Here is a 26,275-nt window from a genome sequence, read left to right on the forward strand (position 1 = left end):
TTTATTTAATCATTTTCCTGACATGACAAGCATCTATAAACCTGTCACCTGAAACAAAAGCTAGGCATCATTCAGCCAGAAAACTATACCCAAACACATGTATGTTTCATTGACATTTCCAGTTTTAAGATACCACAGAGTCAATACGATTTAAAATAAGGTTAATGGCAGAGAGATACCTTTGGTTAAAAAACCCAGTGTCAACTGCATATATTTAGAAAGTCTGAATGTAAAGTGCTGTATGAAAATAACTGCCTCCCAACTAAAAAGATGCAGCGTTGGCTGCCTCCTTCTGTGTGCAGCAAACATCTCCTTATCTTAGTCTGGTGCAGGCCATCATAACGCACTTTGAACTAGAAGCTTTTAATGATTCCTAAACCTTTAACACAGGTATGGGCAAAGTGTGAGGTTAGAAATTCCTTCCGTATCTTTATTGATAACAACTTGTTTTATTTTTTGAGACAGGGTTTCTCTGTGTAACCCTGGCTGTCCTGAAACTCATCACTCTGTAGACCAGGCTGGCCTCAAATTCACAGAGATCCGCCTGCCTCTGCCTCCTGAGTGCCCGGCTCAGCTAACAAACTTTAGCTTTTCAGTCACAGAGTATTTTCCACAGCCTGATGGAACACAGAAGTCCTAGAGGTGGCTGCCTTTCCCTGGACCACCCTGCTTCAACTACACAGGCAGGCATGTAGCAATCTTCCTAGGTTAAGTGGTTCTGTAGTGCGCAGGGAGGCCGAAGCGGTCTGCGCATTGTAAGACGTTGCATATGGCACAGATGTCCACAGGAGAAGGCCAGATACATTCATGGAAATGGAGCAAAGGAAACAGAAATGCAGCCAAAGACAGAAACAAAAACCCAGCAGAGAGACACCACTGTGAGGCTCCCGGCTCACCTGGGGATTTGGCTGAAGAACAGGCACTGGTGTGGCCAGCCCTCTTTACTGTACACACGCATGCATATGCACAGAGCAGGAGAAGACAGTAAGGACAGAGGTTATTCAGCAGGTCTAAAAGACAGTAACACAGCCTGCCCTAGAGGAAGTGAGCCAGCGAGCGCTGCAGTGGGGGTGGGGCGGCACAGAGAGCGTCTGACCAAGTCTGCCTTTCGGAACGGTTGGTCTGGGACCACTCTGCACCTCTAGACACCTCTCCAGTCAAGTCGTCATCATCGTTTTGTTTCAAAGAAAACAAAAAGTTTAGTTCACTCCGAGGGGCAGCAGGCTGGGCAGTAATCAGAATACTGCCTGTAAAAACAGATGCTTTTTCTCTAAAATCATTTCCTTAACAATAAATTAAATGAGCAAAATTATTTGTGATTACTATCAACTCATAAAACCAACTTACTGAGATACAATGTGAGTGTTTTAATGTTAAAAAATGTCAAAGCAGTGTAAATTTTGACAAATCTGTAGGATCTGGATATGAAATTTATAGAATTTAACTAAGTAATCCTTTCTGAGAATAATCATTACTACTATTAATAGCTGTTCGATGAAGAAAAAGAATGTGGACATTCTCACGTCAATATAGTTCTGTGGGGAATTTGGTGTGTGTTGTACCAGGAAGAAGTAGTTCTAAGAAGGTAAAAATCCACAATTATGAAGCACAGAATTCAAATACCTTAGTAAACAGTGCCCCAAATGTGAAATATGTTTATGTGCACACCAGTGGAGGCCTAGACAGTGAGGCTATCTGCAGGAAAACGTGGCAGGACCAAGTGCAAGAGTTCCTTGGAAGACAGATCTAAGGCTTTTGTTTTAAAAATCTCATTGTCTCTCATTGCTCTAGAGCACAAGCTGGTAAAGGCTGTTAGGTTCATAAAAATGTGAGAAAACTAAAGAGAACAGCCCCTTCTAAGACCATCCACCGCTTTTCTCTTCCTACCTGAGGCTGGGGACTTGCTGCGGCGGGAGGGCCCTGGGCTTTTGGATCCAGAATACTTAGCAGCCGAGGCTCGAGAATAAGATGACTTCAGTACCCGGCATTCTGCAAAGAACACAAGTGCATCTGTAGTTAAAGCAGATTCCAGCACTGGCCAAAGGCATGCACATGTGTAACTACAACTGGCCGCCTGTGACTAGTGTTACGCGTGCGCATGTACAGTCACATGAATGCAGGAAGTCAAGCCGTCCTCCTCAGTCACTCTCCACCAGACTGAGATAAACTCTGTCACTGAACTCAGGGATTCTGCTAGGCTGGTGGGCCAGTGAGCTCCAGTTTGGGCCACCCAGCACTGGAGTTACAGACCCATGGGCCACCACACATGGCTCTTTGTAGGGGTGCTGGAGATTTGAACTCGGGTCCTCACACTTACACCTTACCAAGGCAACTCTCCAGCCCTATTGGTATTACCCGACAATCTCTTTCCCATCCCACCCTTTATTTTTCCAGGGCTATAAATTGAATGCTGGACTTGGTGAGCTGCCAGTCCCTGAGCTCCATAAATTCAATGTATGCAGCAACGGTTCCAAAAAGTACATGTCATGTTTACATCTCCAGTTAGACTACACATCTGTAACACGTCATTGTTTGGACTGAGTTCTTAGTGAGCACAGGAATTCTACTGTCCTAAGTGGATGTACAGTATCATTCACAGACAAACCACACGTTTATCTGTGTGCAGCTTTTTCAGAGGCAGCACAGACAGCAATTTTACTGTCCTCTCCAAGTCCTTGATCATCTTACTTCAAAAGGACATGAAACTCTAACTTGGGGTCTCTGTACTGTCTAGCTACCCATCTCTCCAAAGCATGGAAGAGCAAAAATGAGAAAAATAGCTTGAAACAATAACACTGACCTTTCCATAAGCCACCAAATGAGACAGCATTTGGAGAACCAGAACGAATTACAGCTGCAATCATCACTTCAGATTTGAGTAATTAAGATCATGGGTTTTGCAGTCAGGCGGGCTTGGGATGAGTCATGGCTCGACATTTGCTAGCTAGAAGGAAGACCCTGCTTATGTTCCAAGCCTCCCTATTTCTCCCTAACATATTAGTGTAAGAATAAAATGTGCTTCATAGGCTTGTTATAAGGGATAAATTAGAAAACATATTGTCTTCCATTTACTTCAGAACACTTCAATTTATGCAAAAAAGATTAAAATGTGAGTTAGTTTTAATCTAGCTCCCAAGGGTGGCAAATTAGCAAGTGAAGTACACAAATCAGGGAATACTCACCAGGGGAGCCCAGTTAACATCTGAAAGGCTCTAATCAAACTAATATAAACGGGGCATTTCCAGTTTCTGCTAAGCATTAGCATTTTAGATTGTGTCCCATTGTGTCTCAAAAGTGTGTTGTGTAGACTGTTAAAAGGCTGTGGAGACACTGCCCCTCTAATGAGCAGGATGCCCCCAAACAGACCCCGATATCCCAGAACTTCAGAACTATACCCAGGTTTAAGAATCAGGAGAGATCTGTGACTTGACCAAGATTAGATTTGCAAAATTCTATGCATTCTGAATGTTTTGTTTTAAAGACAAAGCCTCACTATGTACCTTAGCTGCCTGGAACCTGCTGCGTCAACCATGCTGGCCTCAACTCACTTATGTCTACCTCTCAAGTGCTAGAATTAAAATCATCCACTACCACACCAGGCTTTCTTTCCTTCCTTCCTTTTTCTTCTTCTTCTTTTTTTTTTGGGGGGGTGGGTTTTCAAACTTATGTTTCCTTTGATTTCTGTCATTGTTTTAATGCATCTTTAATATATGATACCCTCAGAAGCCTAAGCTGGAGCTCTTAAGTTGACAACACAATTGAACAATGGATGTTTAAAACACAACAAAGAACCCCTTTGTGCCCCCATAAATGTATTTGCGGTAGAAGTCAATCTGAAATTTGCATTCACTGTAACCCTTCACCATGTAATGATGGCGCTACAATACTGACAATAACAAAAATAGCAAGACACATAGCTGTAGGTGTGTGTTAACTCACTTAACCTTCACAAAATCCTACAAAACATCCATTACACTCCCATCTTTAAAGAAGGTTAAATAACCAGAAATTGAGAGAGAGAAAATCAATAGTGCTCTTTTTTTTCCCTTACCTATAAGAGGCTATCAAGGGCCATTATCAACAACAACAAAAACCAAAGATCCAAGTAGCTCTGATAAGTTTACTACACATAGAGCAAGAGTTGGTCTGCCTGTGCACACGTCACTATTGCTACTGTTAGTCCCGCCTACTTAATGGATTAGAACTTCATTTGTTGTGGACAGTCAGAAGGATGCAGAGCGGGGCTAAATTATCTTGAGCTACCTTAGCCGCCTAATAACCATTTACTACACCAGTATCATTTGAAATCATTGAAATAATAGTTAAAACTACATTAATAGATAAAAATCAATAAATAGGCATTTTTCATCCCAACCATGAGATAGTCCTTTTTACAAATATATAAACGATGTATGTTTTTCAAAGTTGCACACAAAGCTGATGTAAAGAGAAATCTCAGGTAACTACCATGAACAGTTTATTAATTATCCTTCCATATATGTTTTCAGAGAGAAAGTCTCCCTACATTGCCAAGGCTGGCCTAGAGTTCTCCTAGAGTCATGTGATCCTTCTGCCTCCGCCTCCTGAGTAGCTGGAACGACAGATGAGTACCACCCATGCTTGGTCATCTTTCTCCAGTATCCTATGTTCTCAACATGTTTGCCACTGAATTCTGAGCCTTCTTTTCAGGAGCTACAAAGATGGTCAGTGAATTGCCTCACCGCTATGATCCAGGACAAAGTCATCTTGGGCATAACGATATTTTTCAGGTCCACATGCAATAAAAACATCATCATCACCAAAAAAGTCTTGCAGACAAGTAACCTGAAAAAAAAAAAAATCCAAGAAATTAGAAACATTAGAGTGCCAGAAAAGTCAGCAAAATTAAATGCACTTTCAAGCTTTACCCACATCACTGTGGTGGAACCTGTTCACTATATAGGGTGTGCATTTTCCAGAAATGTTCACACTTTTTCCATGTCCCCTGACCTCAGCACAACAGAACGAAGGGCTTCTGCTGACACCAGTGCATGTATTAAATGAAGGTGTCCATGTATGGTGTACACTTTCTCCCAAGACTCCTTGGCAGATGGCGGCAAACCTTTGACAAAAGCCGAGGTTCTCCATTTAGTGTTCTCTCCGTCTCCCACCTTGGCCCTGATGTCTCTGTACTCCAGTATTGCACTCTGGGTTTTTTAGGATCAATATGTAGACACTGGTTAGAGCAGGGCTTGCTATACCATGTGCTCCACGTTGACGCCCATCCAGCTCATCGCCATCATCAAGGTTAGGGAAGACTGGCCAGGACGCTAAGGAGACTAAGGCTTTTAAATTTTTTTTTTAAGATTTATTTAATGTACTTTGGGGTTTTGCCTACATGTATGTCTGTAAGAGGGTGTCAGATGCCCTGGAACTGGAATTAAAGACAGTTGTGAACTGCCATGTGGGTGCTGGGAATTGAACCAGGATCCTCCGGAAGAGCAGTCAGTGCTCTTAACCTCTGAGCCATCTCTCCAGCCCTCCTCCTTTTTGTCGTTGTTGTTGCTGTTTGGTTGGTTGTTGTTTGTATGTTTGTTTGTTGTTGTTGTTGTTTTTGAGACAGGATTTCTCTGTGTAGCCCTGGCTGTCCTGGAACTCACTCAGTCGAAAAAGCAGGTCTCGAACTCACAGAGATCCCCCTGCCTCTGCCTCCCGAGTGCTGGGATTAAAGGCGTGCGCCGCCACCACCAGTGACACATCTTCAGTTTTCTAAACGCTCTCCCCTTTATACTAATCAGTTTCAGATCCCAGAAAGCCTGGTCCACAAGAGCAAAACATCCATGTCCAGCCTGCTGGTCACCATCAGGGCCATTTCCAGCATTTTGATATAGGCAAGCCTCACTTTCATTACATTGTAGAAGGAGCTGCATAAAAATTTCTCTTATGGAAATTGCTTCATTTCCAAAATAATAAAGTGGGTTTTTAAAATTACTTTTTGGAAATTCTCTGCAATCTCAGTAATGCCTTGTATCTCCACAGTCACCATTCAGCTGTATATTGGAATAAATGTAAGTCTGCACAGAAAATACAGTGAACTAGATATAACGGATGACTTGGGTAACAGTAGTTAAGTCAAACAAATGTTACACTTCTTTGCAACACCAGAAGGCTGGTGGTGCAGAGACAGTGTAGGCTTGGATACTTGAATACATTTCTTCTAACTGTGAAGTAAGACCCAGCTTCTGTATTTAACCTAAACCTGCTCAGACCAGTGCTTCTCCTGGTAACCCTGCCTCCGCTGGCCACCTCAGGAGGTAATGGCGTGTAGTCTCTTTATCCACACAATCCTCCTGGGAGTCATGTTCTCAGCTTGGCTCTGCTCCCCACGGCAGGTCCTTCTCACTGCTCTCACACGGTTCTCACGCATTTCAACTCCATGTGGTTCACATGCACCTTCTCTCCTGCCTGGGCTCTTCCTCTGTCCTGACATTGGTTATCTGACCTCCCATCTCCCCACACCCCCTAGCTTCAGTCACTGTTACCACCAAGCCAGGGCAACCACACCACTTCCCACCTTCATTACAAACTAGTGTCATTTCAGCTGACCTTTCGACCTTGTCTCGGACACACCCTCTGTTCACTTCTCAGCCATGACACTGTGTTCCCACCAGCATAGTAATTGTGGTTTGTTTTGGTTTTCTGTTAAAATATGAGTCACATACTGTCTTAATTAGGTTTCTATTGCTGTCAAAAACCACTCTCCAAAACCAACTCGGAGAGAGGAGGGCTTGTTTCATCTTATAGACATAGTCTGTATCCACCGTGAAGGGAAGTCAGGGCAGGAACGGAAGCAGAACCACGGAGGAGTGCTGCTCACTGGCCAGCTCAGCCTGCTGGCTTATACAATCCAGGATCACCAGCCCAGGGGCATCAATGTCCATGGTGGGTTAGGCCATACCACTCATTAATCAAGAAGATGTTCCACAGGTTTGCCCACAGGCCAGTCTTACCAAGGCATTTTCTCACCCGAAGTTCCCTTTTCTCAGACAACTCCAGCTTGTGTCACAGTGGTAAAATATAACCAGCACACACACTATACAATCACCCGTTCAAGCACACAAGTCAGCACCACGGAATACATGCAGAATTGTACAGCCGTCACCACAACCAGAAGAGAAATCCTGAGCCCATTAGCAGTCACTCCCAATGGCCTCCTCCCCCATTACCTGGCACTCACATTCTGCCTTAGGTCTCTGGTTCTATAGAGCCCAGATATTTTTAAAAATGTTGTTTTATTTTTATTTTATATGTATGGGTGTTTTGCCTGCATAGATGTCTGTGTATCACATGCGTGCCTGGTATCCACAGAGGCCAGAAGAGGGTGTCGGATCCCCTGGAACTGGAGTTACAGACAGTTGTGAGCTGCCATGTGGGTGCTGGGGATAAGAGCAATAACCATGCTTAACCACCTAGCCATCTCTCCAGCCCCTCCTAGGCTTTTCTGACCGACCTTTAGTGCCATGGTCGGCAAGTGACCAAAGAGGTGTCCTATCAATTATCCAGGGGTTCAGTAGAGACTAGGCACTCACTGTTGGATGTTTAACAGGTTTTCTAATTAATTGAAGCATGGTGTGAGGCTATTCCTACTGGGGATGAGTACCAGACAAGAACGGCTTCTCTGGATGAGCTTGATGTAAAATGTAATCATGTATCAATTAGAAAACAAACAAAAAGATTGCAAAGCATGGCGAGCTGGAGACTATTGTCAGAGCCAGAGATGAAGACAGTCTATTCAAAGGGGTCAGGAGTGAGGTAGAAAGAAGGGCCACACTGGACACAGGAAAGGGGAGATGAAAAGTCAAGGCTTCTGACTTGTGGGACAGAAATGATATCACTTCCATTAGTTCTGACTGACAGTGAAAGTGCAAAATGAGTTTGGTGGCAGACAGGATGATCCAAAAATTCAGATCTGGAACGTTAACTGTGAATGCCTATTAAACAGTCAAGCAGACATGCTGAGCAGAGAGTAGATATCTACAAACCTCAACTTCAGGAGAGAGGCCAAGGTGCGAGGGTGAACGCTGGATTCATCAGTATGGACGGTACTAACCTCCAAACTCTTGCCCAAGTCCAGTAGTACACGCACATAAGGAAGAGGTCAAAGCTGACCTCCAAAGCTCAGCAACAAGCCAAGATCAGGGAGAAGACCCAAAACCAGGGAAGAAATCAAGATTTCTACAATGTGTTGAAAATCAAGTCAAAAAAGTGTTTCAATAGCCGGGCGGTGGTGGCGCACGCCTTTAATCCCAGCACTCGGGAGGCAGAGCCAGGCGGATCTCTGTGAGTTCAAGGCCAGCCTGGTCTCCAAAGCGAGTTCCAGGAAAGGCGCAAAGCTACACAGAGAAACCCTGTCTCGAAAAACCAAAAAAAAAAAAAGTGTTTCAAGGGGCCTTGGTGTCAGTTACTGACAGACCAAATAAGATGAAGATTGAAAACTAACAACTCGGGAGTTGAAGAGATGACTCAGTGGTTAAACGCACTGGCTGTTCTTCCAGAGACCCTGGGTTCAATTCCCAGCAACCACCTGGCTAACTCCCAGGGCCTCTGAGGGCACCAGGTACACATGAGCTGCACAGACATACATTCTGACAAGACACCTATATACATAAATCATAATTAAAGAAAGAAAGAAAAGTGACAGATCGGGTTAGCAACATGAACATCATGGGGACCTTAACAAAGGGAACGTTGGTGTCTGGGTTAAAGGTCTGACTGCTGAGGGTTTAAAGTAGGGTGGGAAGGACAGGCAGTAAGACAACATTTCCCAAGACTTCTGACTTAAAGGTGGGTCAAAGTAAATGTGGAGAAATGAGTCTAGATCAAGGGTCAAGAGATTGTTTGTTTTTCCAAGATGAGAAAAACAATAGCAAAATACTGTTATAAAGACACTGTTATAAAGACCCAGGAAAAGAGCCAGGAAAATCAGACTATGGGAAAGAAAAGCAAAGCACAGGGCTGTTTTGTTTTATGAGAGAGAATGGAATCAGTGGGCAGAGAAAGTGAGGGGCTTTGGATGAGACCATGTCAGCCTTTCACAGAAGGACAAGAGGGGACCAGGCAGCTGGTCGACATCTAACAGCCTGGTCCATAGTTTTCCTTTATTCTTCTTAGTTTGTCTACATCTGGGGGCAGAGGGTTCCGAAAGCCTTTGGTTCTCTCCGTGAGGGAGGAAACAGGTGAGGAGATGTGGCAGGTGTGAGAGGAGAAGGCCAGAGAGAGAGAGAGAGACAGGCAGACAGACAGAATGTCTGCAAGGCAACAACACTAAGTCATACTGGGAAACACGACGAAGCAGGCACAGGAGAAACTCTCAATTGTGAAACTAGAAAGATGCTTTTCAGCCCGCAGGGCATTTTAGAAAAATCAAACCTCTTTTTCCACCTTTTGTGGTAGAATTAGCATTTCAAGAGCTTAGCTCTCCCTAGAAATGGAAGAAAGAATGCTAAGAACAGATGATACAACAAAGTAGACACCAGAACGAATCCTCTTCTGGGCTGCTTTCCTGCTGGACTTCATAAGGGACTTCAGATACCGAGAGGTGGGAGCTGGACAGGTCTGCTCTACAGGGGTGGGAGACAGGCTTCCTCCTGAGGTGCAGGAATGCCGGAGCCATGCCACAGGCCAGGCCAGGGAAGCCTGGGAAGGAGCGACAGTTCCTATAAAACCCGAAAGGAAGAAGAACAAACGTGCAGTCAGCGGACAGCACTGCCATCAAGGAGGAAGGTGTAAGAACTGCTCTCCTACCAGGGTCGCTTTGGAGTACAGGCCTCTGTGTACGCTTTTCACAAAGCAGACTCGGGCGGCTAAGCCGGGGATTATCACTAATCTGTCCAAGCTGTAAACCTGGATGCGTAGAAAGGAAACAGAGGTGATGATGGTCTAGTTGAAGACGGGTAAAAACCAGCATTCATGGAAGGCCGGGGGGTTCTGCTTCCTTCAGTGCTTTCTCAGCACAGGTACAAGCCCATGAAGAATGAGATCAGCACTGACTGTCCCAGGAACAAGGCACCTGAGCACTGAGCCCACTGCCACCACATGCACCCACCCATACACATATCTACACACATGCATATGCACGCGCGCGCACACACACGGACACACACGGACACAGACACGAACAATCTGGGGCAAGATATTTAACCTCTGTGCGGCTCAATTTCTTCATCTTAAAGACGGGAATGAAGGGGCACAAAGAAGAATTAACTTTAGTGAAACAGAAAATCTGGAACTGGGGAGACGGCTCGGTGGCTAAGAGAGCCTGTTTTACAAGAAAGAGGACCCAAGTTCAAATCCCAAGTATCCATGTAAAAGCTGGGCATGGCCAAACATAACCTGTAGACTCTAGCATTCCAAGAGACAAGTAGATACCGCTCACTGGCTAGCCAGCCAGCCTAGCCAGAAAGACTGAGTTCTGAGTTCAGTAAAAGAACCTGCCTCAAAAATTAAGACAGAAAATGAAAGAGAAAGACACCCAACATGTTCTGACCTCTGCATGCACACACACGAGTGCACACAGCAGCACGCACACACATATACACACACAGAGAAAAACAGCATGTCATAATGTACCTTTACATACCCTTCATACTCCCATATTTGGTCACTCAAGTACTACTTTCACGTTTTACAAATTATTTGATACACTTGAATTCTGAGGGGTTTTTTCCCTTTTAATTTTCATTTAAAAAAAAAAAACCTGAGATTTACACCTTGACGTATGAAATCAGTCACAAATCTCTCAGAAAAAAAAAATCAATATTGTGAATAAAAATTGATGTAACAAGAATGGGAGGAAAAATATATCCATCTAGGAGATCTTAGTTTGCTTCTAAATTCTTTCATGTAAGGAATTAATTCTTCCAGGAAGCTCTTTTGGAGCAGTAAATGTGGCTTGTGGGAGAAAGCTACAGATACGCACGGGAAGGGGACGTGTGTGATATTACTACTAAGGGTCAAAACGGAAGTCGTCAGGAGGATCTAGTGGAGACACAGGGCACCAAGAACTACGGCTCGGAGCCTACCTAAGCACACCAACGGGAGCATTTACACACTCACAACAGGCATTCTTCCATCCTGCAGCAGACAGACTAATTAGATCAAGGTGCACAAGGACCAGCCGTAACTTCAATGCTAGCTCTTCAAAGTTTACCACAGCCCTCCTTTTTCTCTCCCTGCTTCATCTGTATTCAAGAGAAGGCAAACGTATGGAGGGCTTGAGGTCTGACGAAAGTACTATTTGGGAATTCCAAATGTGATCAACTTTTTATCAAAAAAGACACAGAGGTTTCATGAGGCACTTACATTCTGAACCCAAAGAGGTTATATTGTGTCTCAATTGCCCAACTGCTATAATTCGGATCCTGAATGCCTCCCCAAAGCATCAGGTGTTAAGGCTTATAGAATGATAGAGGATTATTGGGGTGCTATGGAACTTTTAAGAGGTGGGGCCGTCTAATGAGAAGTCTTCAGGTGGAAGGGAAATGCCCTCAAAGGGGACGGTGGGATCCACCCCTTCCCTTTTTCGTTCTCCAACCATGAAATGGGCAGTTTTGCTGTAAAGAGCTTCTGCTGTGATGTGCTTCCTCACCACAGGCCCAACCCTCGTGGCTGAAATCTCTAAGACTATGAGCCAATAAAATCTTTTCTCCTCATCAACTGATTATTTTAGGTATTCTGTTACAGTAATGCAAAGATGGCCAACCCACGACCCACTGGCATTCTGGGACTCTCCTGTTTTTGGCCTTCTCAGAGTTGAGAGGGGCAGATGGGTAAGCAGGCTAGATCTCTCTAAGCTCCTTTCTTGCTCTAAAATTCCGAAGTCGAATCATTTATCTTCTAAAAAGAGCTTATGTACACTTTAGGAGACTTCTACCAAAACAGTGGACTTTCTGACAGGGAAGAAAGCAATATTAAAGTTTAAATGTCACATGTTTTCTGTTCAAGTCTCAGCTTCAGGAGTCTTCTGCATGTCTTCAGGGGCCTCCAAGTCCACTGCCCCCCTCCTGGCTCTGTAATCACCATACACAGGTGCTGTCACCTAGGTAACTCCCTGGCTCCTTTCTGGACCTCCCAGGAGACTGAGGGCCACATAAGCAGGATTATTGTCTTGCTCATCACAATGCCATCACCTCACACAGCACCTCCAGGGAGACTTTGCTCAACACATTTCCAGGGAATGAATCAGGATTGGAATGGCATGGGTTTCCACTCTCTTCCTGTAGCTGTCTCATAATCCTTCTATAATTCCCCTCGACCCATTAGTATGCAGGTTAGCATTAGTTTATGACGTTTGTTTTCTAGACCAAGACACCAGTAACTCTATATGAAAGGGGCTCAGCAAAAACTGATGGATCAAATTTTGGTCCTAGACATCTTAAAATACTTCCTAGATGCTAATCTTGCATCATAGAAGCTCTTTGAAGAGTTAAACCTTTCATCACCATCCCAGGATGCTTTGAGAGTCCATTGCTCCAACCTTGGGATAAAGGAGATATCATGTACAATTCTGCCAGATACTTGATTCACTCAGAAGCTTGGAATTTCAGTAAATGAGGGCCTCCTGAGATGCCTCAGAAGCATATTCACAGAAATATTCCAATACCTGGGAAGAATACAAAAGAAACCTCTTTGGGTCTCAGTGAAAGACTAGCTTAAATAGGGTGGAAATCTTAGCACCTTCGAATGCCTTGCTAGTACAACAAAGACATTTCATAGAAGAAATAACAAGATGGCGGACATACATCCGAATTTCTACGGGTCTTCTTCCACTTTACCTGTGTGTGTGTGTGTGTGGGGGGGGGGGGGGATGGAGGAGATCGCTACGGAAATCAAATGCTTTCAATATCAGAGCCCTGCTATAAGGTCATTTCTATTCAAGAGCACCTTACATTTTTAAAGATGACTATTTTACCTTACTTCTAGAAATGATTTGAAAAATCTCCAAAGGAAGACCAGTAACAATTTCTATGTGAAACTAAGATCAGTGCACGGCCTTTTCCTGTAACTATGTTGACATTCATTCACAGCCTTCTTTAAAAATGTTGCAAGGACATAAAACAGGGGAGAAGTGATTTCATTCTGATCCCCTAAACAATACTTTACTACCTGACTTTCCTGTTCTGTAAACAGTCAGAAAACCAGCTTTTCTATGTCAAGAAAACTCAGAGAGAGAGTTCTGACACAGGGGGTAAGCCTGAGAGCGACCTGAGACATTCTTTGTCTCCACTGCGAGCAAAGGAGGCCGCTTTCACTAGACTGCCCACCTCAGGATTTGAGAGCCACAAAGCCAGCAGATTGATTCACTGAAACTAACTTTATCTTCACACACACACACACACACACACACACACACACACGTTTTCTGTAAATCAATTCTACTGGGATAGTTCTGCTTAAAATGAATAGGGAAGTCTGGGGTTCAAGGACAGAGGGCTTCCCCAGTGTGTCTGAGACACAAATTTCATCCTCAACACTAGGGAGAAGAAGGAGTGGGGGAGAGACAAGGGAACCAAATATGAAATTTGAAGTAAATAAAGACTAATCATTTGGTCCTCCAAAATTCAATACACACACACACACACACACACACACACACACACACACACACACACACACACACACACACACACAAGTCAGTAAGCAGAGGCTGGGATTCTCCCCCATTCTTTATACTCAGCATAGAATACAATTAGCATACATTGCCTGCTTTGTTCTCAGTAAATGCTGGCTGCACTTTCCACAGCAAGCCACTTAGAATAGCAATGTTTTTCAGTTTCCTGTAAATCCATTCAGCCAGGCACACAGATCCTAAGGTTGCCATAGGAACAGAACCAAAGCTCAAAGACGACAGCACTTACAGCAAAGGGCTTCTCAATGGCACCTGCAGACATTTCGATACATCCCTACCTACATTTAGTCCTCGCCTGTTTAAAAAAAAAAATGGATTTGAGCTTCATTTTCTTACTGCTCCCACCAATCACGACTAATCACGGGGTCCCTTGACCAAATTTTTTTTTTCCAGAAAATATTTCTTCCCACCAACACATTTCAAAGTCACTTAGCAAATCAAATGATACTTCCTAGGAGGAGAGACAATGATCTTCAAAAAGAAGCAACTTCCAGGATAATCTGAGTGCTACCTCTAGAGCTCATCTCCGTAGGCTTAAAGCCTACAGGAAAAGATGTCTGATGTACTCTAGGGCTTTCTCCTAAGGAAGGAAGCCACAGCAAAATCCAGAAGAAATCAGACAAGAAGCCAGACATCAGTCCAGTGAGTCAGCCATCCTGCCTCTAATATGATTCTAAAGACACTGGAACCAAACGTTTCCAAGGAGATGTAACAGCATCTTGACTTTCTAGGACTCAGTTATTTCCAAATAATAAACAAACAAACAAAAAAAAAAAATGTGTTACAGAAAGGGCAACTGGGGACCACAGCACAAGGTGACAATTGTCGAACCAAAAATGGTTTATTTGCAACAGATGAGGTAAGGGAACATCCATGGAAAAGAAAGACACATTTATACAAAGAACCTCATTCTCACTTTCCCTTAGCCACCAGGACAATCTTAACAAGGACTGACATTCCTGTTTTATCTAAAAAGAGCTTCACAAAGCTCAAAGAAGTTAAGCAAAATGCTCCAAGTCACAGAGCCAGCCAGGAGGAACACACTTTTCCCTGGACCACATACTGTTTCCCTAAAGAAAGTATTAATTGTGATTTACAACCTCCAAGAAAACATAAAAGAGCTTATGAAATAAGTCAGCAGCTTTTATACTTGTCTGAGATCCAAACGACTGGGCCGTTTTTCTGTCCTTTATGAAATAAGTGAATGACAAGTACGTAATCTTATATCTAGGAATTTTTTTAAAGGATCAACTTCTAAGTAATGTTGTAAGGTCATTACAAGTTCAGGCCAACTTCTTATACTTTAGGGAATAGTGAATAAGTTCTGAAATCGATATCTTCAAACAAATTGACTAACTCTCTTGAAACAAATTATAAACACAAGTTCAATCATATGGTTTTAAAAGAGGACTCCATTTTTCACTAGACTGGAAATACTAACTGTATAAATATGTGTTAATGAATATGACCTTTACATATTTTAAATAAAGACAGAACCTGCAGGACTTTTCAGGAATTGATTCTCTGCACACAGAAATCAGATCAGGGGGTTGGAGAGATGGCTCAGAGGTTAAGAGCACTGGCTGCTCATCCAGAGGTCCTGAGTTCAACTCCCAGCACCCACATGGTGGCTCACAACCACCTGTAATGAGATCCTGTGCCCTCTTCTGGCCTGTAGGCAGAATACTACATGCATAATAAAGAAAGAAAAGAAAAAAAGAAAGAAATCAGATCAGTCCACACTTTGACGTCAGCCTGGTGTCACCAGTGATCACATTCTAAGGATCACAGAGAAGTGAGATCCTTAGACTCATTAAGATGATATGGGGAAATCTGATCAATTAATCCTATACTAATTCTGGAAAATAAAATCCTCAACACTGCCAGCACAGATACTGTTACTATCTTTAATTCTACAAAAAAATCTTTGAAAGGGATCATGTCCACTTCCACTTTTCCCTCTCTTTTAATAAGATTGTTGCCCTCCTTTCTTAAGTTATTCTCTGAACTCACTGTCACAAAAATAACCATAACAAAAACCATCCCAACTTAATTGTCCCCGCAGGGAAGACTCTCTTCCTTGTTGGGAATGTGGCCACTGGCAGACTTCCTGCTCAGGTGGATGGCCTACATCCATGCACTTGTGGGCTGCACTAACTGGACTGGGTGGGTCATAAAAACAAAACAAACAAACCATCAAGTTGGGAGGAAAACATGTCAACAGGGACCTCGGGAAATTTGGGGGGGGGGGAATATGGTTATATTTCATTGTATACACGTACAGAATTTTTTTCACATTTTTTTTACTTAAGAATTTTTTTTTATTCATTTTACATACCAACCACAGATCCCCCTCTCATCCCTACTCCTGCTCCCCTACCCAAGGCTCCCCCGCCATGCCCCTCATCCCTTCCTCCAAAAATGTAAGGTAGCTGTGGAGCCTGCATAGGACTGGACTAGGCCCTCTGCATATGGGAGACAGTTGTGTGTAGCTTAGTCTGTTTGAGGGGCCCCTGGCAATAGGATCAAGATCTATCCCTGGTGCATGAGCTGGCTTTTTGGAGCCCATTACCTATGGTGGGATGCCTTGCTCTGCTTGCAGTGGGGAGGGGCTTGGTCCTGTCTCAGCTGAATGTACCAGAATTCTTTGTTGTTGTTGCTGTTGTTGTTTTTTTATTTTTTGAGACAGGGTTTCTCTGTGTAGTTTTGGTGGCTATCCTGGATCTTGCTCTGTAGCCCAGGCTGGCATCAAACTCACAGAGATCCACCTGGCTCTGCCTCCTGAGTGCTGAGATTAAAGGTGTGCACCACCACCTCCTGGCTACCAGAATTCTTAAGAGTAAGTAAATTAATTTTGTAGAAGCACAGGAAAAACGAAAAGAAACGCTTGTACCCTTCCCTTCACACATCAAACTGTGGACTAAACAGGAACAGAGGGAACCCCTGTGCTACAGAAAATACGAGGTTTGGGGTTCTGAGGCTATATCTATTTTCACAGAACCTGCTCCCCCTGCCCCCAAGTTTTCATTTTCAAACCAGTATTAATTCTACAAGAAAAGCTACAGGAAACCAAGATTTCCTCAGGAGTCTCATGCTGAGAAAAGGTTGCAACCCAGTGTCTTCCAGGGAGAGATTTCACCTATCATGTGTCAAACCACCCTGCAGAGAGTCTGGAGCTGAGACCATCATGGATCCATGATGGGAGAACCTTGTGTCGACCAGAGCTGCTTGGTTATGCATACCACCCCTCAGTATTTAAACCCAAATCTCACGTCAGGACCCTAGCAGTGGTCTGGAAGGTGACTAGGCCACTATTTGTCATGCTTCCCAATGTGGCCACTTTGAATACGTCTCTCTCTTCACTGACTTGTCTCCTTAGCTGGTGCACTGAGGACAGGTAGCTGTACCAGCTTGTTAGGACCACCCGGGCCTTGGCTTTGACCCTAACGATTCTAGCAACGAACTTCCCTTTTGAGCAGCCCCTCTACCCATTTCTGATTTGGTGCAGTTCGTGTTTTTCAAGCTCATTAGGGAGACATTTCAAGCTCTGGAATGTAAATGGATCTTGAGAGTGAGCTGAGGACTGGCCAGATGATCCCACGATTAAAGGGGTCTGTCACAGAGACCAAGAACCTCAGATTCCTCTGACCCAGATTCTAAGGCAGAACTGACAACCAGAAAGTGTTGCCTGACCTGCATGGACGCTCCATGGCACATGTACACCCACACATGTACATACACTCACTTACATAAAAATATACTAAAAAAATTTAAAGAAAAATGAGTGAGGGCTGGTGGCTTTGGGAAGCTCTGGCACCCAAATTTCATACTGCCATCTTCTGAGTTTTTAGTTATGCTCCAACCAGAAGGACAGGTTAGAGCCGAGTCCAGAGCAAGCAGGAAAATACTGTGCTGTAGAAAATACAAGGCTTTGGTTTCTGCAGCTATATTTATTTTCACAGGACAAAATGCCAGAAATTTCACGTTCGAACTAGTATAAACCCTATAAGAAAAGCAGTGAGGAAAAATATCCCTGGTACAGTCTTAGTGGATGAAAGCACCGCTCTCAGAAGGAAAGCACACCACTCACTCAAATTACTCAAGGCCACACTTTAAAAAGTGAAGCTGGTGTTGGCTGGGGCAAATGCCACACTCAGAGTCTCCTGGGGCAAATACCACAACTAAGTCTTCCCATTTAGAAGGCACCTGCTCTTGGCATGCAGCGAAGGCTTGCTACCCTCACACACAGCAGATACGCAAGTTGTCAGAGCAAAATTGGAAGTGAGACAGTCATGTCTCCTATCTATTAAAGTTCACTCCAAAATGCAAACACCACTGAACACTGTGTCTATTTACTTATGCACGTTACCCTTATTTACATAGAACCTCAAAATGAAGTTAGGAAACAGTTTTTGCTTAATGTATACATTGATTCAGGGTTAAAATGACAAGAAATAATGTCCCACTCCTCAAAGTGAGATTATTTTTGTCACGTCTGCTTTGGATCCTCCTTTAATAAAAGGAAATACATCAAAGTAAAAATGTCTTCTGTTGCCCTCCTCCAGCCTCATACTCCACCCCCACTCCCTAGTCCACACCCTTCCTTCATCTCCTCCAGGAAAATGGCATTAAATATTGGCATGTATCCTTCCTTCTAAGTTACGTTTGTAGACCTCCTAGTAAAAACACTGTGTGTCCACAGACTTCCAAAAGTATCATTGAGCACTTTTTACAGATTCCCTATAAGCTATGCCATGTTGAATGCATCACCCAGCAACTTCACTGTGATGATTTTGAAACCTAACCAGGTCTTAGTTTTTTTTAATTCCCTTGGTCCATTCCTAAAGTTTGTTGGGTTTTTTTTTGTTTTTTTTGTTTTTTTTTTTTTTTAACAAGATTGCCATTCTACAATCTATGTGATTAGTTTTAATTTAGAAGACCAACCCTGCAGTCTCTTGGTCCTTTCAAAAAATGTCTGTTTTCTCAGAATGTTTCCTTTAGTTTATATATATTTTAATGACCAAGTTCTAATACGCAAGCAAGAATGCAAGCAGAAAAAAAAAAATCAATCCGTTCTTTGCCCATAGACTTCATTTCCAACTGTCAATAAGGAACATGTAGCAAATGCTTGACATTTAGGTCTAGAGATGTAGACAAAATTGTTATTCCAAAGAGCAAGGTTTCCTGATAGAAAGGAGTATCATTAACTCTGGGGGAATTTTAAATAATTAAACCTGGCATTGTTCTTAAAAGAACTATATCTAAGTTGTTGGGGGGGTGGAGGGGTCTGTGAGAAGACTTAAATAATTCTTTAAAATAGGTCTTTCCAAAAGACAAAGCAAAGGAAGAAAATACAAAATCCTAAGAGATTCGTTCTGCACCATAACACAAGACAGAGTCTGAAGGCACAGCAAACTTGTTTCATGAAGAATGCATAAAAGGAATCCCTCCCTGAAGACTTCTGCATGCTGGGAAACACTGATGGATTGCGTGCATACAGACTTTCTTATCTTTTCCTTGCATCCAGAGACATGATATTCTTTCAAAGAAACATCTACTTCATTTTTTGCAAGTCTCCAGGGCTGTCAATTAAACTGGTACTGGGACCAGCAAGTAAGGGAAGTTGTCTGTAAGCATTTATCATCAAGTTATATGCCTTGCCTGAGGAGCCAGCTGTCTTAAATAACCATCCCCTCCCTGGGGCCACAAGTCTGGACAAGAATGCTACTCATGTCAGAAACTCATGTCATAAGATTAGATTTGAATGGGAAGCAAAGGAAATTTAGTCTCTTTTCTCCAGCTGGGATTGATTATTCCTTTCCCAACAAGGAGACTGTTATTTAGCTTGAAAAGAAGAGCCTCCTTCCTTCTTGGATATTTTCCAATCCGTCTTGGCACCTGAATGACTCAGAACACCATGCCCCAGCACATCCCTAATGCCTCTCAGGCTCTCTCTAGGAAGATGCTTTGCTATGTTATTTCTCTGTCACAATGAAGTTGCCCTTGAATTCTCATGTGACAAGGCAATCCAGGCCCTGAGCAGGAATATCAGGACAGATAGTATATCAAGGACTGAGGCTTGGACAGGTCAGCATGTCTCACAAGAATACAGGACAGGGTTAGTATGCAACAAATGGAGACAGAGTCTGTCTTTCTGGTATTGAACCTTAGAGCATCTTAGCATAGACTCATGGTACATACACAAACCAGACGAGTGAATGAACTACACCTTTGCAGGCACGTGGCTCCTGGTTCACACTCATAGAAAGCAGCTTTCACTACTAAAATGGAATTGGTTGTGAAGAGCCAACTACTGAAGTAGAAAGTCAGTGTGATGAGATCAGAAAGGAGAGGTGTGGCAGCATAGTTTTAAGTAACTGAACACTGTCAAGATTCCAGATAAAGCCAGGTGGTGGCGGCACACACCTTTAATCCCAGCACTTGGGAGGCAGAGCCAGGAGGATCTCTGTGAGTTCGAGGCCAGCCTGGACTACAGAGCGAGATCCAAAACTACATGGAGAAATCCTGTCTTTGAAAAAAAAATTCCAGATAAAAGTCAATGTTATTTGGCAAAAAACCGCACCCACTTTTTGCCAAGGTTCATCTAAAGTAGTGGTTCTCAACTTTCCTAATGCTCTGTGACCTTTTAATACAGTTTCTCATGGTGTGGTGACCCCAACCATAAAATTATTTCATTTTTACTTCCTACTGTGAATTTGCTACTGCTATGAATCAATGTAAATATCTGATATGTAAGATATCTGATATATGGAGCACACACCTAAAGAGTCTTGACCCACAGGTTGAGAACCACTGATCTAAAGCAACTTAAAGAAAACAGTCTGGCCTAAATGGAACCCCAAGCTTAGACCTCAGTGTGAGGAGTTCTGTGGACAGGAAGGAAATACTAAGAGAGTAGACACAGGGCAGATGTATCTAGGGAGGGAAAAGGCTTCTCCAATGAGGAGAGACAACCATTTCCACCCCGCTAAAATATGAAGATGCCAAAATGGGTTACAGAAATCATGTTCTCCATATTGAGCACAACCAATTACTAAAACACACACAGAATGCAACTAAACAAACTCATTACATGCTTAATTTTCAAGACTAAAGATGAAATTCACAAATATGAGGTCTGGGATATAGTCTGTAAATTTTTAACCTCCATCTCCAACAGTTGGTGATAAGCCCCAGCAAAGGACTAAGGATAAACCCCTTCATAGTTGAGTGATGGGCAGCCCAGTCCCCTGTCTCCATTTCCCAAATGTACTACCCCAGACTTGCTGGAGTCCCAGCGTGACACCAGAGAAATACTAGTTTCATTCCCCTCCAGCCATGGAAAAAAAAACCAACCTGGACAATAAGAAATCCATTCTACCTTTACTTTGGAAACAACTACTGCTTTTGCTCAGTACAAGACAGTTTTCTGTCTTCTCAGTTCCTGAATGGCACCAGGAAGGTCAGTATTTTCATAGATAATGGCCTTTGTTTAGATCAAACCTTCCTGTTAAAGACCATCTCATCAGCAGAGGAAGGGGATATACAAAACTTGTAATGTATTTTTTTTAATGTGCTATCTCCACTATTTCATGGTTTACTCACAGAAGTCAGGTTGTAACATGTCTCTCTCCCCTCTTTAAGGGAAGACTCAGGTCTCCCACTACTACAAAGCATAACTATGTAAGCACAAAACTAACCCCCAAAGCAGTCCCTGTGTTCCGACAAACATGAACAGCATGTGTATGCCCAATCAGGCACCAACGTTAAGAAGAATTAGACAGAGTTATGGTATGCAAAGACAAGCACTGTCCTGGGTTCTTCAAACTTGGGAGACCACTCCGGGGAAACAAAATGTATAACAAAGATTTCTTGCAGCATGGTAGATAGACTCCATGGCTCTGTGAGCATGCACACATGTCAGTGTCTGTCTGGAGTCTGTGAAGAGGAAGAACTTTCATCAGCACAGTGGTGGCTGTGATTCTTGGGGCTTGCTTTGATATACCCACCTTGTTGCCTTCAGTACAGTGGGATTCATAATCATAGCAAACCCATGCACTCTCCACAACAGTTTGGCAATGCTTCCCTCTTAAATCATGAAAATCATCACAGGGTAAATAATTTGAATATCCCTCCTGTCCCTGCTTTGACACCTCCCAACTGCTCCTTTTGTCTGAGTTGCCTTGGTTCTCATTCCTCTCCCGACCTCATCCAGCCGCAGCACCCCTATTAAAATTCATGACGTTCTCCTCAGTGCAAGTGTCTGATTGCAGCTGTCAGTTTCCCAGCCCAAGGATTTTCATACTGCCCGGGAGGACAAAGCAAGGCACTCACTCACTGCTAAGGAAGTGGGTCAAACTCAATTTTTCTATTTTAGTTCTGTTGCCAAAAGCAGAGACTTCCTCCTAGAAAAACACATCCTTCTGGGTAGGATCAGCACTTCAAAAGGGGTGCTTTTGAAACATGTTCTGTCCCTCACCAGACCGAGTTGCCTTTGCTTGGCCACACAGTTCACCCAGTCCTCTAGTCACCTTAACTGCATCACTGGGGACATTCCGAAAGAGCAGGTTTTCTTGCTTTCTCTGTTATTACACTTCACAGACACCGAGGCACCAGATAAACTGGACCACAGTAGACAAGAGCCAAAGACAGGGCATTGTACTTCAAAAGGATTCTTATGGTCCCCAAGTGCACAGTCTGAATGTTGAGTTTGCTGTCTTTCACCCTATGCCACCTCTGGAGAAGGAAGGACAGAGTGGAAACCAAGTCTGTCATACTGTGGAGTCCTGATCGATTTCCCCCCTCCTCATTCCTGTGACAGGAAAAGTGTGGAAGCATGTAAGAAACATGACAGAACACCCTGGATACGGCAAAATTTGTCTTACCAGGCCAAAGTGGGAAAAAGCAAAGTGTCTGTATTAGTTACTTTTGACCAAAGTACTAAAAAAAAAAAAACTTTAAAAAAGGATAGATTATTTGTCTCACAGGTTCACTGGGCTCAGCCTAGGATTGCCTGGCCTGGTGTGCTTGGGAAGGACATCACAGCAGCAGGAGAATGTATGGCAGAACAGACCCCTCAGTTCATGGCAGGCAGAAAGCAGGTAGAAAAAAAAGAAGGCCGGGCGGTGGTGGCGCACGCCTTTAATCCCAGCACTCGGGAGGCAGAGCCAGGCAGATCTCTGTGAGTTCGAGGCCAGCCTGGGCTACCAAGTGAGTTCCAGGAGAGGCGCAAAGCTACACTGAGAAACCCTGTCTCGAAAAACCAAAAAAAAAAAAAAAAAAAAAGAAAAAAAAGAAGACAGGAAGGAGACAAGGCAAGATACCACTGCAAGGAAACATTCCTCTAACTAGGCCTTACCTCTGACACTTCCCAATACTGCTGTCATCTTATGAACCCATCAAGAGATTCACTGGTTCAGAGTCCTCAAGATCCAATGACTTCCCCAAAGCTAATGAGCTAGCCACTCCATCCCCAATACATAAGCCTATAGGACAGCTCATGTTTAACCTATGACATTCTATCCAGGCCAACAAATGCATCTAGAAATGCATCTAGCCCATCTACAAGAGTCTCCAGTTCTAACACTGTTAAAGTCCAGAGTCTCCCCTGGGGGACTTTGCAATGAGTTTCTATAAAAATCAAAACCAAATTACAGACTTTCAAGATAGTGACAGAGTAAACATTGCCATTGCAATGAGGAGTAATGGGGTGGGGGCATAGGTGTGACAGCTAGAACCAAATCAAGACTGAAACCTACTGGGGCCAACATGAAATCCTGCAATTTCATGTCCAGCAATGTGGCATGTGATGGTATGGATGGTATGATGCAAACTTGCCATTTGCAACTCACATGACCTCCTTCCTGTCCCCCGAGCTGGTTCCATTTGTTGCCTGGGGTTTTCCTCAACAGATAGCCTATATCCCTGGCCTCTCCAACTTCCTGAGGTCTCTACTGTAGCTCACTCTTACAGCTTCACACATCACTCTTGGAGGCTGCCTGTAAGGGTCCTGACTTTGACATGCACTGTTTCCTTTGAAATTGTGTGGAAGCCTCCATGACTGTATACCTACCTCTTCCATATGACAAATCCCAAGGTCTACTGACAGCTTATTAGCGGCTGGAACCCTTGACCCCAAACTAAGGGCTTCTTAGTGCATGGGCGGCTGAACCTAGGAAAACACTCTTCTCGGTGGTCCTGTGTAAGTGAGGCCTTCTTAAGCTCCCCTCTCTAAGAGTCTTTCAAATCAGTTAACAACCTTTATCCCTCGGGTCCATGATAGATGAGATTCCAGACAATTCATAAAATGACTTAAAGCATCTTTTCTATTGTCCCGATACAAAGTAATTGGCTTCTGTGTGTGCGCATGTGCCTGTGTGTGTGTTCATGTGTGCAGGTGCTCAGATGCATGCGTGCACATGTGTGTGGAGGCCAGAGATCAATGTAGAGTGTCTTTTGAGACAAGCTCGCTCATGAAATCATCACTAATGGTGGCAGCACTTTCCCTCTTCTTTCCAGACTATTATTTCAGTCAAGCCAGATCTCCAAGCACACGGAGGGACAGATAACCGGAAGAAGACTCTGCTGTGCATCTACTAGTGCACAGGGGCAACGCTGAAAGGAATAATACAAATGAACGGTGGCTGTTAAGGCAGAGTGAGGGAACGTGCATGTGAGAAGTGAAAAGGCTGACATTGTGGAGGCCCATTCTGGACATGTCACAAGATGGGCTCATTTATCTGCCAGTTTATCTTCTACCCAGTCAGGAAGACATGGACTGTGGACTCCAGGAAGGTGTCGTAGGGAAGAGGTGAAGTGGGTGGGCTAGTTCAGCACAAACAGCACAACTGTAACTGTGGAAGAGCTACGGGCAGGGCAGGGAGGGGCAGCAGAAACTGCTATGATAGTTGGCATTTCTAATAACCAATAATACAGAAACTTCAGTTTCCTAGAACATTCCATGAGGAAAGCACAATTTTCTTACATGGAGATGGGGTGGTGCTGAATATCTGCACTAACCACTTTGCACAACCAAGTTCTTTTCAGACAGCTCCACTTTAGGGAAAAGTACTTGACTTTACATGGATTTAATCCAAACTTACAGTATAACAAAGTCCTCATAAGACAGGCTTCAGGAATAACAGGTCAAGGGGCCATGATGCTGGTCTCCATTTTGCATCTACATTTTACTGGAAATGTGGCCAGGTAATCTAGTCTCATAAGATTTCAGTTAAACTTTCTCTCTAGGGGAAACGAAGATATCACATCAAGTACTCTCCAGAGAGCCTAACTGCAGTATCCTGTTTTCACCGTCTCAAGTCGAAAGGAACATGCTTGTCATCTATGAACCTGGCCACTGTATTCTCACTCCAATCCTCCCCTTACTGTTCCTAGCCCAACGTCTCAATTTTTTTAACTTATCGTAAACCGGTTGGAGTTCAGGACTCAGGTATCATCATGACATGACCATTCTCTCTTCACTCACTGAACACCCTCCACTACATTTACAAAGCTTAGTCCTCCTTTTCTCTTGCTTTAGTCTTTCTTGTATTATTTGGAGTTAAATTTAAATTGCAGATAATATACTACTTTGCTTTAGTGTAAATGTCTTCTTAAATTAAATTTGGCCTGAGGCTGCCTCTATAGGTAGAGTCCTTATTTAATACACTGCATCCTAACTTAGTGGGCAAACAACCTGAAAGCCTGACTCAGGCATATACTTTTTTAACAGTTGCCAAGTCTCAGCCGGGCACAGCTGCTGAGGTCCAACAATGAGCAGTCAACTAATCAGACCATGTCTGAACAAATGCCGAGGTGTAGCCTGTCAGGGTCTTTCTGCGCTCAAGCCCACCGTAATTTAAATGCTACCTGGCCACATTGCCCAAAGAGCTCTCTGCACCTCGTCTGGTTCTGAGAGCTGCCAAGGAGCTCCAGTTATTAAAAACTTTTCTTTGAACTGTCCCAAAGGTGAGCGCACACACACACACACACACACACACACACACACACACACGCACACGCACGCGTGCACGTGCACACACGCGCACACACCACCACCAATCAGTCAGTCTTACAAGTGTCAGTTAACCTGGTCCTATGCAAAGACTTTTAGAAATTAACCTTTACGTGAGAAAGACTTGGGTCATTTTCCAGAATGAAAGGCCCTACCGAATTAGATGACAGTTTTCTCCAAGAGAACTGGCACTTTAAGACATGAATTCCTTCACCTAGAAATGCTGAAAGGAAGGTCTGTGTAAGTGAGCACACAGGAGCTAAGAGTCATTGCCTTCAGCCATGAAACAAAGAATGAGGATGTGAGAAATCTGACAAACACAGCATCTTACAGAAGTGGATTATCTTAGACTCCCAGCGTGTGGTGCTCGCAGAAACAGTAGCATTAAAGGAACATGTTCTTACCAAATCTAGGATAATGCTATTCAAAATGTCCAGTAAACACTGCATCTCCAGGTCAAACCAGCTCTCATCTTTAAGCCGCACGGTCTTAGAGAAACTAAAATAGCTGTGCTTCATAGTCAGTTCAGAGATCAGAATAAACGAAACCCTAAGCTAACAGGTGAGAACTGCTGCTGAGGAGCCATTTCTTCAGGA

The 26,275-nt window shown here is 43.6% G+C and overlaps 1 protein-coding gene across 6 annotated transcripts in view; it reads right to left on the reverse strand.

The window, feature by feature from the left end:
- The window catches only part of Dclk2 (doublecortin like kinase 2), a 134,883-nt gene that overhangs the window by 46,824 nt on the left and 61,784 nt on the right, over nt 1-26,275 (reverse strand). For 3 of the 6 annotated variants that reach the window (XM_052731998.1, XM_052731997.1, XM_052732001.1), the window contains exons 3-5: nt 4,722-4,824; nt 1,888-1,989; nt 897-944 (exon numbers count right to left, since the gene is read on the reverse strand). In XM_052731998.1, the coding sequence (XP_052587958.1) occupies nt 897-944; nt 1,888-1,989; nt 4,722-4,824 (253 nt within the window). The remainder of the gene's footprint in view (nt 1-896; nt 945-1,887; nt 1,990-4,721; nt 4,825-26,275) is intronic. The other 3 variants (XM_052732000.1, XM_052731999.1, XM_052732003.1) reach the window with 1 other exon arrangement.

The sequence above is a fragment of the Peromyscus californicus genome, unplaced genomic scaffold, assembly GCF_007827085.1.
Source record: "Peromyscus californicus insignis strain IS unplaced genomic scaffold, ASM782708v3 Scaffold_9__1_contigs__length_137607984, whole genome shotgun sequence".
NCBI classification, from domain to species: Eukaryota; Metazoa; Chordata; class Mammalia; order Rodentia; family Cricetidae; genus Peromyscus; species Peromyscus californicus.